The sequence below is a fragment of the Aquarana catesbeiana genome, linkage group LG05 (assembly GCF_042186555.1).
Source record: "Aquarana catesbeiana isolate 2022-GZ linkage group LG05, ASM4218655v1, whole genome shotgun sequence".
In the NCBI taxonomy this organism is placed as follows: domain Eukaryota; kingdom Metazoa; phylum Chordata; class Amphibia; order Anura; family Ranidae; genus Aquarana; species Aquarana catesbeiana.
This window is the reverse complement of record NC_133328.1, coordinates 174,445,307-174,460,679: the sequence shown is the minus strand read 5'-3', so window position 1 is coordinate 174,460,679 and position 15,373 is coordinate 174,445,307. Positions and strand designations below refer to the sequence as shown.

General features: G+C 44.3%; 1 protein-coding gene across 1 annotated transcript in view; it reads right to left on the bottom strand.

Annotated features, from left to right (window-relative positions):
- The window catches only part of NPHP3 (nephrocystin 3), a 114,483-nt gene that overhangs the window by 29,942 nt on the left and 69,168 nt on the right, over positions 1–15,373 (bottom strand). The window contains exons 18-23 of the mRNA XM_073630357.1: positions 13,210–13,374; positions 11,415–11,512; positions 8,061–8,183; positions 7,693–7,882; positions 3,127–3,368; positions 2,929–3,004 (exon numbers count right to left, since the gene is read on the bottom strand). Of these exons, the coding sequence (XP_073486458.1) occupies positions 2,929–3,004; positions 3,127–3,368; positions 7,693–7,882; positions 8,061–8,183; positions 11,415–11,512; positions 13,210–13,374 (894 nt within the window). The remainder of the gene's footprint in view (positions 1–2,928; positions 3,005–3,126; positions 3,369–7,692; positions 7,883–8,060; positions 8,184–11,414; positions 11,513–13,209; positions 13,375–15,373) is intronic.

Below are 15,373 nucleotides of genomic sequence, written 5' to 3'. Positions count from 1 at the left end.
CAGCCACAAAAGGGTTCTCAGAGTCTTGTCTAGACATTTTTCACGTTTTTGCAAGAAATGGTGCTGTCTCTTTAAGATGAACAGCAACTTAGACAGGTGGGGTAACACAGTTCAATGTAGAGAAACCGTTTTTAACATTCACATGAGGTGCAGTAAACTTGTGCGACCATGTACTTCACAAGATGGTGGATGGCAGGGAGCTTGATTGCAGATCAGGCGCACACATATACACAGCAGGCTGTGGGTAGTCTATCATCTTTTGACTATTCTGACTCCGATGTTGTGAAGCGATTTATCCCTTGTGAGACCTCTATGCCTGGCCCGTATAAGATATAATCACTGAGGACAATCCTCATCAGATAGTTTGAACTCACCAAATACCGATTCCATCCACAAGATGCTTTTATTCTGAACATCAGGTTACAGCAGATGACAGGATACAAACAGATGAATAGGTTATAGTATTTAAGCGGTCAAAAGATGATATTGTATGTAGCTTACAATGCAGAATACATGTGCCCTGCTATATGTGGCTTGTTGCTGCATCCATTACACAGGAAATACAATCACAGGAAGAAAGGGTGGAGCATTACATATCAAGGAAGTGTGTCATGCATAAGGGAAAGGACATGTAAAACAAGTGCATTACCATAAAAGGTCACTAGATGGCAGCATGTGAACTAAATACAAACGTCCATAGAAAATGGTTAGGAAAATAGTCTATATCAATTCTATGCCCCGTTGGGGCAGCACAACATTCGTGGACCTCGCTGGAGAGAGATGGAGCTCAGGTAAGTAATTAGGGGGTGCTGGGGAGGCTGCTACACACAAAAGGTTTTTTATCAAAAGAGAAGTATGAGTTTGAGAATTTTTCCATAATCCTACTTACCTAGGTGGATGCAGCACCTGTCTGATGCTGCATCTATCCCCCGGCGCCTCTACACTGAGAATCAAGCCATCGAACACCACCGATTGCTCGGTTCTCACAGCTTCCCAAGCAGAGAGCTGTAGACTGTCAATCAGCAGCTCTCCTCTCTGCTCCTCCTCACTGGAGCGCTGAGCTGTGGAGGGGCGGGGAGCGGCCATCTCAGGCTCTTAGCGGCTCGCTGAGAGCCTGAGACAGGTGTCAGTCCAGGCACCTGGTGGATCCAGGATGACGCTGTGCCTGGACTGATTTCTGTGATGTCAGCAGAGATGGACTTTAGTCTGCTCTCTGCTGAAAATGGGTCACAGGAGTGCAAAACTAATTGCACTCCTGTGATCCATAGGAGAAGCCCAGCCAAACGAGCTGAGGCTAGACTTCTTTAATGCATAGAATGCATTAAGATAAAAAGAAACCTTCTGCCTTTACAACTCCTTTAATGTTACTGCATGTTATTGCAAGATATTTCTTCACTTGTTTATGGGCACTGAATTAATTTTCATGGACACTTTTTCGTATATATTTTCTGATATATATCTCTATTTTTTTTTTTTTTTTCTTTTGAGCGCTGCTGTGAAATGTATATTTCTTGATTGCAATTTATATTTTTGTTTTTTTGGCTTGGTATTTAGTATAAGTAGTGGCACATTGAAATGCACATTTTAAATTCACATTCTAGAGCGCAGTGAGCTTAAAGCATTTGTTACCCCAACACTTCATACTCCTGATATGTGCCTGCTGTACCATGTACTTGTGCGAGAAAGTATCCTATTCTCTTTGTATTGCTTCCTTTATGTGAAATCCCTGGTGTTCCGGCCAGTCCCTCTGCTTTCCTATTAAAAACTGACCACACTAAGCAGGAGAAAACACAGTGCCCAGTTCTCTAGCTATGCTGGGAACTCAGCCTGTTCTCCAATGATCAGACTTGTCCTGACAAACCCCCACTGCACAGCCATTCACTGGAAAGTTCAGTTTGCTGCTGCTTCTTCTGCCCCCAGCTCTTATGCAGCTGAGAACAAAGGGAATGTGATCACTTATAAAAAAGGAAAAAAAAAAGGTATTTATAATGTATTTTTATATCTATATAAAAATGTTTTGCCTTTCATTTCTACAAATTGGGTTGTTTTACAAGGTGATTGTTTACAATCACTTTAAAGCCCAACTTCCCAGAAGACTAAGGATGTACTGTGAGTGCAGGGCATCATGGGCTCACTCCCTAAAGGGGAGGGGTCACCACAGCACCCTGCATTCACTGTATAATGGCATGGAACACCCTGCTTCCACTGTTTAATGGTGCAGATGGCATTGCATTCACTGTACAATGGTACAGACAGCATTAGCTTGAAAAGAAAGAGAGCCCTATACACCATCATATGACTGTCCTGAAGACTTCAATAAAGGTAGGCATAACAAATAAATAGAAGAACATACAGACTGGGGGACCTCCAGGGGAGGATGGGGATGGGGGGGGGGGGGGGGGTTGTGAAGTGACTGAGTGGCAGGAACTTAAGGTAAGTGACTGAGAATGGGGGCTGTCAAAAAAACAGAGTTGGCCTCCAGGACTTATTAAAATGGTACCCAGCTCTAGCTGTAGTAGAAAATATAAAAAAAAAAAAAAAAAAAAACATTTTAAAATAATTTGTCAAAAAAACCTCTTTATAAAGTCAACCACCATTTTTAAGGCCATCAGCATGCAGAATAAAGTGGTGTGCAACTTCTGCAGCAGTCCCTGACTGGGACAGTGCTTTCGGCAAAATTTCCCCTTCCTGGTGATGTAACTATTGTGAACAAATACAGGGCGATGACACATGGGTCCCAAAGACTGTAAAACCCACTGATGATTAGCTGGGAGACAGTGGGCATATTTATCAAAAATGTGATTCTACAAGATTCAATTCATAGATCAGCTTGCTAAGCCCCTGTAGAGCTGCACAGAGGAGTAAAGGTACTGTCAAGGAGTATGTATATATAGCCAAAGTGTTTGTGCAAACATGTCCTGGTCATACCATACTGCCTTTTCTTCTTGCTGCTTTCTGTCGAATCCTTAATGACCTTTTTCTCAGCTGCTCTGCTTGTTCATATCTTTGAAACACAGAAATAAACAAAAAACATATTATAAATAGTGCAATCAAAGATGAATTTGTGAACGTCAAATTATTCATAAAAAATATGTGTATTGTGTTCCTGTGGCTGGTAATTCTTACTTGTTCTGCTTCTGATAAAGAACAGCCAGAGCATCCAGTTCCCAGGCCACTCTCAGGTGTTCACTGCCGTAGGCATTCTCGCTTATCTCCAGAGCCTGCTTATACAGCTGTTCAGCATTCCCAAACTTTTTGGACTGCACATAGACACCTGCAAGCTGGTGTAGAGACTGAGCTACACTGGGGTGGTCAGGGTCTAGAGCAGTTTCTCGGATCTCCAGAGAGCGCTGAAGAGGTGTCACAGCCTAAAGAAAGGACAAATAATTGGAGTAATGAATGATTGTGACCAAAATCTGTATTAGTAATGGATAGATATATAATTTTCTCCTTCTGAAAATGCCAGTTAGCTGTCTGCCACTAAAGTACCTGTGGATCTGCACGGGTACTCCTAGAGGGACATATAGAAGCTATATGTAAGCATTAAGATGTTCTCTAAATTGTGATTATGATTGACACGCAAGCAGGATAACATATGACAATCACTAGAGAGATGATAAATCCTGACCCTAGGTGCCTAAAGCCAGCCATAGACGGTTCTAATCTCAGCCGGTTTCAGCAGGAACGGCCGAGATTCGAACCATGTATGGGCAGGCTGAATGTACCCAAGCTGATCAATTGATCAGGTGGACAGAATTTTACATGTGATTATTGCAAGGGGCTATTATAACCCCCAACAATAATCACTGTCTTCTCCTGGTGGGGACGGCTTCACTCGTCTGCCCGCCAAGAGAACACAATGGCTCGGGGGAGGGATTCCCCTGTCAACACTGTCACCCGGGGTTGCAGTAAAGACATTTGCTCCGTCTATGGCTGGCATTAGACAAACTTTACACAAATGGAGCATTGCATAATAAATGTTCAGGGCCGGACTGGCCTTCTGGGATACCGGGAAATTTCCCGGTAGGCCGCCTGCCCTGGGGCCGCTTTGAGATTCGGTTGACTGCAGCGCTCCCCTCCCTCGCTCTCTCTTTCCTATGTGTCACACACAGCAGGCATCTCCCGCAGTGCGTGTCATGGAGCTGGCTGGGTCTGTGTTCGACTGTGCTGTAGCAAGGTCCCGCCCCCCTAGACCGGCTCTTGTGATAGTAGATGGAACACTGGATTCAATCGCCTATCACACAAGCCGGTCTAGGGGGGCGGGACCTTGCTACAGCAAAGCCGAACACAGACCCAGCCAGCTCCATGACACACACCGCGGGAGATGCCCACTGTGTGTGACACATAGGAGAGAGAGAGCGAGGGAGGGGAGCACTGTGTGTGATCCAGGCAATGCCATGGTGACTGAGTAACCAGTGGAACATACTGGGACTTCTACTTCTGCAGAGACAAGCGAGAAACCAGTGGGCATGCTGGGACCTCTAATTCTACAGAGACAGGAGGAGGGGAGCCAGTGGAACATCTAGCTCTACAGAGACAAGTGTAACCAGTGGGACATACTGGGACTTCTAGGCAATGCCATGATGAGTATGTATTGACTGGGCACAGTGAGGCTGCATTTACGGGCACAGTGAGGCTGCATTCACGGGCACAGTGAGGCTGCATTCACGGGCACAGTGAGGCTGCATTCACAGGCACAGTGAGGCTGCATTCACAGGCACAGTGAGGCTGCATTCATGGGCATAGTGAAGCTGCATTTGATGGACAGTGAGGCTGCATTCACGGGCACAGTGAGGCTCAATTCACGGGCACAGTGATGCTGCATTTGATGGACAGTGATGCTGCATTGATGGGCACAGTGAGGCTGCATTGATGGGCACAGTAAGGCTGCATTGATGGGCACAGTAAGGCTGCAATCATGGGCACAGTGAGGCTGCAATCACGGGCACAGTAATGTTGCATTTGATGGAAAGTGAGGCTGCATTCATGGGCACAGTGAAGCTGCATTCATGGGCACTGTGAAGCTGCATTGATGGACACAGTGAGGCTGCATTGATCTCTTGTACCAGGTCTGCAGTCTCTGACCATCTCCTGTATCATGTCTGCAGTCTCTGACCTTCTCCTGTATCATGTCTGCATTCTCTGACCATCTCCTGTATCATGTCTGCAGTCTCTGACCATCTCCTGTATCATGTCTGCAGTCTCTGACCATCTCCTGTATTATGTCTGCAGTCTCTGACCATCTCTTGTATCATGTCTGCATTCTCTGACCATCTCTTGTACCATGTCTGCAGTCTGTGACCATCTCTCGTATCATGTCTGCATTCTCTGACCATCTCTTGTATCATGTCCGCAACCTCATCTCTTGTCTTATATCATGTTTGCAGTCTCTGAGGGAGTCTGGAGAGGAGTCAAGAGAGGGAGCGCTGCCGGGATGGGGATCATGGGAGAAGTCAGACGTGTGTGGACTGTGGAGAGGAGACTATAGGATAAAACCAGAGCCACCAACCTGGAGCCGACTGACTGAGCCCTGAACGATGCACCTGAGAGGTCAGTGACAGTGCTGCCAGGCCAGTCTGAGGGGGGGTCACTGATGTAAGGTGGAGTGAATACAACAATGTAAGGGGGTCCTGTATATATATATATATATATATATATATATATATATATATATATACACACACACACACACACACACACACACACACACACACACACATATATATATATATATATATAAATATATATATATATATATATATATATATATATATATATCCCTATGTGCTTTCATATATAATACACCCTTCAAATGTGCCCTGTATATGATGTCCAGCTAAATTCACTACAATTAGGCAAAGTAGGTGATTTTAGAAATAAAATCTATCTACAGTAACTTTTATATCTACAGGAGCTTTTATTATTACTGGTTGATTGTGGCTGCACTCTAGGACTTGGAAAGCCACATCTGTATTCGTATCCATGCTTACAGTTTAAATCTTAGTCAGTTAAGTATGGCTAATGTAATCTTAAAGTGCTAGTGGGCTTGACTTTGTACGAGAAGAAACTTGATGTTTCCTTAAAAACCTCTTTACCTGTTAACATTTTTTTTTTTTTTTGTGTACACACTTCCTGAGGTGCATGCGCACTGCAGTGTACTCTCTAAAACCATTTCTAGAATCTGTAAGATGGAAAGAATAGAGCTGGGTGCCAGGATAATGTAACTCCATGGCAAGTGTCATGAAAGTCTGTACGACACTACACTTCTGCTCTGGGCATCAGCCTTATTTTCTGGGAAAAACAGTAAATGCCTGGTAAATGTCGCCATTGACCCTTGAGATTGGATCACCTGGAAGTGCAGTCACATGTAGGGGACTGCCTATAGGTATATGATATTTTCTTAATCTGACCACTATGCTGGATCATTCAACAGTCATCTTATTCCTATGAGTACATTGAAAAGCCCTGCTGATATGATCAACAAAAATAAATTTAGCATGTTCTGTTAAAGAGAACTTATACAATAGTGTCAGAATCTTTACCCCAAGCCCACAGTTCCTCTTCCATGCTGCCTCTCTGTGTGGTGGAAGAGCAGGGCTTTGCTTTCTCATTTCAGATGACTGTTGATTGTAATGTACTTAAAACAAATCAACAGATCAAGAGGCAAGCAAGAGAAGTAGGACAGTCACAGATACAACAAAAGCAGCAGAGCCAGCAGGATAGGTGTTGGAGTCACAGAAAGAATACAGAAGTGCGTGGGAGAGCCTTGCACTGCAGGTTCTCAGGTGCAGCTTCCTCTCCTACAGGCGAACAATGGGAAGCACAGTGGTGACATTGCCAACTGTCACTGCAGTGTTCAGGAAGACACTTCAAATCTTCAGAGAACAGCACTCATCAGAGGCAAGAGAGGGTTGGATATGCCTTCAATCATTGCTTTTTTTCTCAGAGAATTGGTGCAGGAACTCCTCCCTTCCAAGTCACCCCTTGGCTCTGCCCTCTACCCACCTCCGAGCACCATCCCTTGGTTCCACCCTCAACCCACCTACCAGTACCACCCTTTTTAGAAAATACAGAACCAAGTATCATTTTGTGGTGCTAAGTAATGTGTATGGAATTTGTTATTGATAACAAGAAAAGTAGTCAAATAGATCCTCTGTAGCTAGCAACAATAGATCCACCCCAGCAACAATAGATCTATCCCAGCAACAATGGACTCCCAACAGCCTGCATCAATAGACGCTCTAGCAGCCAGCTTCAATAGACCCCTCCCTTAGCATTAGTTCCAGCGGGCAACATAAGACCCACCCCCAGCAATAACAGATCCCCCTCCAGCAACTATAGATGGCCCGGCAGCCAACATTAATAGACCCTCCAGCATACTTTGCCACATTCAGTGCTAGAGGTGCTGGAACTGCGTTCCCACTGAAAAAAAGCCCTGCCTTTATTATTCTCACATTACAGATATGTAGCTAAGAGGCTACAGGTTAGGAGTGCTTAGGTAGTCTCATGTCAGGAAGTGCACTGCACATTCTCATCAGGAATTAAATGCAAAGAAAGATTTGCAGACCATTTGTTAACCACAAATAACCTTACTAGACATTCCTTCTATAAAACAGCAGTGTTCATTTTTCACTATAGTTCCTCTTTAGGAAAAACTATAACCTTAGAACCAAATTAAAGAGTTCAACTTACCTGATTGAGGAGACCAAGGTCTTTGAGAAATCTTCCAAGTGTTTCATAGAGGTCTGCCAAGCAGGTCATGCTCTCCTCTCCTTCATACAATTTCTCCTGCTGCTTCAAAGCATCAATGTATTCTGTAGCCATCGCTATTTTGTCCTTACCCACAAGCTGCCAATAGTTGAGCAACTCAGCAAAATGTCCCCTAATAACAAAAAGAACATAGTGAGTAAAATTCCTTTCCATTCAATAAGCATGGTCAAGCATATTGTCAATGCCAATAAGTGTGGCTATTAGAACTATTTGATCTTTAACATCAACACATATTTTCCTGCTACATTTCAGCAAATCTTGAATAGTTCTGGTAACTTTTAAACACAGACCTTTTATAGAGATTCTGGGATACAAAGAGGTTCATTAAACATTTGTGTAGCTTCTGTTTCTCTCCCTGTTGCTGGTACAACCAAGTGAGCTCATCTGCACTCCTCCATGTCACACGGTCATGGCTGCAATAACAAAAATTGTCAGTATTCATGACAACAGGATAGCAAGTTTAATTCAATTCATCAATTATTTTTATCAATTAGTTAAAAAAATACAAGAAAAAAAAAAAAAAAACAGGCAGTCATTTTACATGAATCTAACATAGATCTCTAACTGGCAACTTAAAATGGTCATATTGGTAGATACAAATTATTAATATTAATTTATATTATTTATATTATTATTTCCAATGATTATATAACTAAGACATACAGAGGGAAATTTACTGTGACTGGAGCAGACAGAATCAGGTGTAGCCGTGCATGGCAACCAATCAGCTTCTAGCTTTCATTTTCAAAGCCTAACTGAATATGCTAGAAGTTTATTGATTGCTACAGATAACTGCTCTAGTTTCTGTCTGCTCTAGTTGTGAATCCCCCTCGCCGTATTACACAGCAGATGACAATAGCTCTTAGAACCAATACACACTAGAGCTAATCTGGGAGGGAGCTAATCAACCTACCAATATGTCTTTGAATTGTCTGGTGGAAATCCAGGATAAAGCACAGGAAAAAAATGTAAACTCTATTAGGATAGATGTCTGGGTGGAATTGAAACCCTGAACTAAGGGCTCCATTCACAACACAATGCTGTGCACTGCAACACACACGTCCTGCACTGACTTGTATTGTATTGCATTGTGTTAAACAGCCGTTCAAAAATTAATGATCTGAAGTATAGTGTACTATAATTAAGATATTCCAGCAGCTTGATTGTTACACAACATGTCTCTGCCATGTAATATTTAATTTTTTTATTTGGTATGGTCATGGCTATAAAATAAAAAAAGAAAAAAATATTTTTTAATCATGTAAAAATTAAAGATAACAATTATCATAAAGTGTTTTATCCAGCCAGCCGGTGGAGCTCTAGGCTTCTTTTCACATGCTGTACAGTTTATTGTAATCATTGTGTTGTAAAACGTCAGTTATAGAGATTAGCAGCTCACTTACTATACCGCAAGGTTCAAAATTTCAAGTCCTGAGCTACTAGCCAGGCCTTAAGGGTTACTCGCCGCCAGTTGCCCCACCCAATTCCTACCCTGCACCACCCCTAATTACACCCCTAAACCGCCCTCATAAATTATCTCATGAAATAACACTTAAATGTTTTATGCAGAATTAAGTTACAAACATAAATATTAACAACAACTTTATCAGTGCAGCCTCATCTGTGCCAATCATTGCAGCCTCTACTGTGCCCATCAATGCAGCCTCACCTGTGCCCATCATTGCAGCGTGACCTGTGCCTACCAATGCAGCCTCACCTGTGCCCACTATTGCAGCCAAACCTGTGCCCATCATTGCAACGTGACCTGTGCCCACCATTGCAGCCTCACCTGTGCCCATCATTGCAGCCTCACCTGTGCCCATCATTGCTGCCTCACCTGTGTCCATGATTGCAGTGTGACCTGTGCAGAGAGGGCGGCCAGATCATCACAGGGGAAGAGAGCGTGAAGGAAGAGGATTACTGATCAAATCACAGAGCGGGGATAGCATTCCCCAACCCCATATGCTCTGCATCCCAGTATTGGACTGGCATTCTCTCTGTCACAGGCGTCAAGTCAGAAGGCAGGACTGTGTGTGATGGCGAGCGGACGGCAATTCTAATGTTAGCTGTTACAGTGGGCTATCCCGCTCTGTGATGATCTGGCCAGCAATCCTCTTCCTCCACGCTCTCTTCCCCCCCCCCCCCCCCCGGGGTGATCCCTGGGAGAACGGCTCTTATTCATCCCCGCATGCCGGCGGTCCTTGCCCCCCACCACCACCACCACCACCCTTCCAAAGCAGCCCACGCTCGCCAGCCCTCATTTTTCACTCGCAAAATGGGAGTAGACGAGTGGAAAATTTGAGGGCTGCTGTACCATCTGAACTTCAGAATGAGGTGACACATGAGGTAGTAAGTGACCTGTGGCGCGCCATGGCAAAATGTGGGCGTGGCCAAACTCTTAACAATGGAAGGGGCTTAAAGGGAGTGGTTAAACAAAACCCAAGCTGCCTTGTACCTATAAAATAAGCTTTGATTGCTTTGTCTGAGAATGCCTTAAAGAAGAACTTCATTAGAATAGTCAGGGGCTGCATATAAACCAGCAACTGTTCAGACAATTAACAGTTTGGAAAGTAGTATTGTGTATATAGTGCAGGAGTGTGTAAGGCAAAGCACAGGGGGTTGGGGAATGCTGTAGTCAGTGTTGCGTTTAGGATACATAACACAGACTCCAGGGGTCCAGGGTGTGTTCAAGGATCAGGAGTATGTAATGCACAGAGGGCTGTAGTCTGTGCTGGGTTTAGAACATGACACACAAATTGCAGGGAAAAGGAGTATGTAATGCACATAATTCAGGGTAAAGGAGTGTGTAATGCATTGCAAGAGTCAGTCAGCAGTACAAAACAAAAACAGTGCAGGAGTCAGGGGTGTGTAACGCAGGGAACATGATGATTATTGCTAGCTGGTATAGCCATTGCCAATAATCGCATGCTAGAAATCCGGCATGCTGGTTGTACCCAAGTCTGTCGACAGTCCTTGCTGAATCTGCCAAGATTCAAACTATCTATTGCCAGCTTAAAGCGAAGTTCCACCCAAAAGTGGAACTTCCGCTTAAAAGCCTCCTCCCCAGCTCCCGTTTGTGAAACTAAGCTTTTGGGGAGAAGAGGGGAGGAGCAGGTACCCAATTTTGACAGGTACCTACTCCCACTTCCGTTCCGGTCGCCTTAGGCAATCGGAAGCGGAAGTTCTCCCTCCCGGAATCTTCTGGGACATATGACAGGTCCTAGAAAACTTCAGGACCAGTCACAAGTGCAGCGCCGCTTGCGCATGCGCAGTGGGCTCCTGGCTGTGAAGCAGCTGTGACAGCCGGGTGCCCATAGTAAAGGTGCCAGCGCCACCGAGGGACGACACTGAGAGAACACAGCGCGGGTGAGTGCACCGCTGGATCATGGGACTTGTAAGTGGCTGTTTATTAAAAGTCAGCGACTACACTTATTGTAGCTGCTGACTTTTAATAAACCAAAATATGACTGTAACTCCGCTATAAGTCTCTTTTAAAACACCTCCACGTTCTCACTACATTCATAAACACACCTCAGTAATGCAGTTTCAAGACATAATACGGGGATTTAAAATGAAAATAATTAAAAAATATCCTACATACACAAAAAATAAACTTTAAAGTAAAGTGGGTAGACATACAATACCTTAGTTGTACGGTGAAGTATTGCACAAGTTTCTCTCTGTACTCTGAAACAATATTTTGACCTCCTTGCATATATTCCATTCTCACAGCCTCTCCTGCCTAGAGAAAAAACATAAAGTATGCTGCACTGTCAGCTCTACATTTCCTTTAGATATATATTCAAACATGCCTTATCTTTTCTTGGATTATGGTTGCACACTACTATTTTATTCGATCTAGTTAGCCCGTGTGCGATTTGTAAGCATACAGCTGTAACCCTCATGGATATGTGTGTATTATTTTATTTGACACTTTAGTTAACCATATCTTCCCTTTGTCGGAGCAGAAATGTCAGCCCAGTATCTGACTTTATGGAGACTGACCTGTGTCCTGCTTCAGCTCAGGGCTGCTAGTTACACTCTGCTAAGGGTGTTGAAGGAGGGTTTTTTTCTGTGCTGGCAATCTATGAGCTTGTGTCAACGAGCAAACATAGCTTCTTTATAGGCCCCATTCACAATAGTGTGATTTCAGATGTGACTTGAGTCGCACAGAATCGCATGACAATGGAAATCACATTGTTTTCAATTGTGCCTGTTCACATCAATGCAACTCAGCACTGCGTGATTTTCAAAAAAGGTTCCTGTACTCGTTTGGTGCAATTTCAGCATGATTTTGGCCTCATAGAATATGAAAACCACATCCAAGTTAATTTTTATAAGGAATACTAGAGTTAAAGGGTTTGTTAACCCATTTATACAAGACCGGATACAGATCCTGGTCCCTTAAAGCCCCCCCTTAAACTGTAAAAAAAAACTCCCTGAACCTGGCACTTCCTGTATCCGTCTATACTGACCATGAAAATCAGGGCTGCTCAGCCCTGACCACCGTGGTCAGAGTGCGTCCCTTCATCATACGCTGCTGTCCCCTCTGCTCTCTTCTCCCCCCCCCCTCACCCCCTCCTTCCTGCCTGTCATCTCCCTCTCTGTGTCTGTCTCCGCCTACGCCCCCCCCCCCCGCTGCTATTCTTTAAAAAATAAAAAAGCACAATTGTCACTGCCAGCCCTTCCATTGGAGGCTGCCATAGTACACTATGAAAGTAGTTTTCAAAAACAAGCATTCTAAATTCCAAATTTGAGTTGTCTTCAGGCCGGTCACATGACTCGTGGACGCTTTACAGCTCTGATGGATGTTTTCTGTGGGAGGAGCCGTGATCTCCCTCTCATGTCAGCCAGGGAGATCATGTGGCAACTTCTCTCGAAAGCTGTAAAACGGCCGCGAGTCACGTGACCGGCCTGAAGACAGCTCAAATTCGGTATTTAGAATACTCTTTTTTGAAAACTACTTACATAGTGTGCTATGCCAGCCTCTAATAGAGGGACGGGCAGTGACAATTGTACCGACACAGACACAGAGAGTGAGATGACAGGCAGGAAGGAAGGGGTGAGGGAGGAGAGAGGAGAGCAGAGGGGACAGCAGCGTATGATGCAGGGACGTACTCTGACCACGGTGGTTAGGGCTGAGAAGCCCTGATTTTCGTCTTCAGTATAGAGAGTGGATACAGGAAGTGCCAGGTTCAGGAAGGTTTTTTTTTTACAGTTTAGAGGGGGGCAGATTACACAGCACAAGCACTGTGCAGTGTAATCTGCTTTAAGGGACCAGGATCTGTATATTTTTTTGTTGGATTAACAAACACTTAAATGGACAAAATTACATTTAAATATGCCCTATAACCCTAGTTAGATAAAATGTTGCTTCTATATAGGGTCATTAAACTATATTTTAACTCCATTCTAGCAAACAAAAACTATGTACATTACCTGTAAGTGCTGAAACTGGAGCAGACCACAGCTGTATCTTAACACAACCATTTTATGAAGGTGGTACACCAGAAAACTTAATACTGGCCATGTTAATCCTGAGCACAACTCCTTCAGTTCACATTCACTCACACCATTGTGGCTGACACTGATAAGGCAAAGAATCTGTAGAAAAGACATAGGGGAATATAAAGTCCAGCATACACAGCATAAAGAAATGTTCATACATAGCAAAAGATACTTGACAGCACTTACACTGCATGGCTGTGTACAAAAATAGGATTTTTTAAAACAGCTTACCTGTAAAATCCTTTTCTTTCGAAGGACATCACGGGACACAGAGCCACAGTAATTACTGATGGGTTATATAGGTATCACTGGTGATTGGACACTGGCACACCCTATCAGGAAGTTCAACCCCCTATATAATCCCTCCCCCTTGCAGGGATACCTCAGTTTTGTAGCCAAGCAATATAGTGTATTAGAAGAGGGGCGGGACCTCTGTGTCCCGTGATGTCCTTCGAAAGAGAAGGATTTTACAGGTAAGCTGTTTTAAAAAATCCTATTTTCTTTCTCGAACATCACGGGACACAGAGCCACAGTAATTACTGATGGGATGTCCCAGAGCAATGCTACCTGAGGGGGGGGAACCACGACCAAGTAGGGTGCAATCAGACCTGAGGACTCTGTACCGCTGCCTGCAGCACACTACGCCCAAAGGCGATATCCTCATGCCTTCTCACATCCACCTGATAGAATCTGGTGAATGTATGGACTGAAGACCAAGTTGCGGCCTTGCAGATTTGAGCCATAGAGGCCTGGTGATGCACTGCCCAAGAAGCACCAATAGCCCTTGTGGAATGTGCCCTGATCTGAAACGGAGGAATCTTCTGTTTCAAACCGTAAGCTTGAATGATCAATTGTCGAATCCATTTAGAAATGGTAGCTTTTGACGCTGCCTGTCCTCTATTGGGACCCTCTGGCAGCACAAGAGATCTCTCTTCCGGAGAACAGGGATCTGGAAAAAAGGAAGGTAGAACAATGTCTTGGTTTAAATGAAAATCAGAAACCACCTTCGGTAAAAAACTAGGATGAGGGCGTAGTACCACTATATCCTTGTGTATAATCAAATAAGGCTCCTTACAGGAAAGAGCTGCTAATTCTGATACTCTTCTAGCAGAAGAGATGGCCACCAGAAAAATTAACTTCCTTGTCAACAAGACCAAAGGAATCTGACTTATTGGTTCAAAAGGCTGTTTCTGTAACACAGCCAGGACCAAGTTCAAGTCCCAGGGGTTTAGGGGCGCTTTAACCGGAGGATTAAGACGCATCACCCCCTGCATAAAGTTTCGGACCAAAGAATGCGAAGCAAGTGGCCGCTGAAATAATACTGATAAAGCAGAGACCTGGCCCTTGATGGTACTCAAGGCCAGCTTCATCTCTAATTGTAGAAAATCAAGAATTCTACCTATGACATATTTCCTGGGATGCCAACCTCTGGATTCACACCAGGTTATATAAGCTTTCCAGACTATGATAAATCATCCTGGAAGCTGGCTTCCTTGTATTAATCAAGGTAGATATGACAGGACCTGAGAGCCCACGACTCTTCAGAACGTGGGTCTCAATAGCCAAACCGTCAAATTTAGCGTTTGTAAGGCAGGGTGGAACACTGGACCTTGAGATAACAGGTCTGGGCGTACCGGTAGGGTCCACGGGGGACCTACTGTCATCCTTACTATTTCTGCATACCAGGTCCTTCTGGGCCAAGCGGGGGCCACCAGAAGTACCGACTTCCTTTCCTGCCTGATCCTGCGAAGGAGTCGTGGTAGTAGCAGAATAGGCGGGAATGCGTAAATCAGTGAGAACCGATGCCACGGAATCACCAACACATCCGTCCCGCATGCAAGAGGATCTTTTGTCCTTGCCACAAATCTGTCTATCTTTTTGTTGAATCGGGATGCAAAGAGATCTACATCTGGAACCCCCCATCTTTGGCATCTGGCCCAAAAGACGTCGGGATGCAGAGACCATTCCCCTGGAAGTAACTGCTGGCGACTTAGATAGTCCGCCTGCCAATTCTCTATTCCCGGGTTGAAAACTGCCGATATGCATGGCACATGCATCTCTGCCCAGACTAAGATCTGGTTCACCTCCTTTTGAG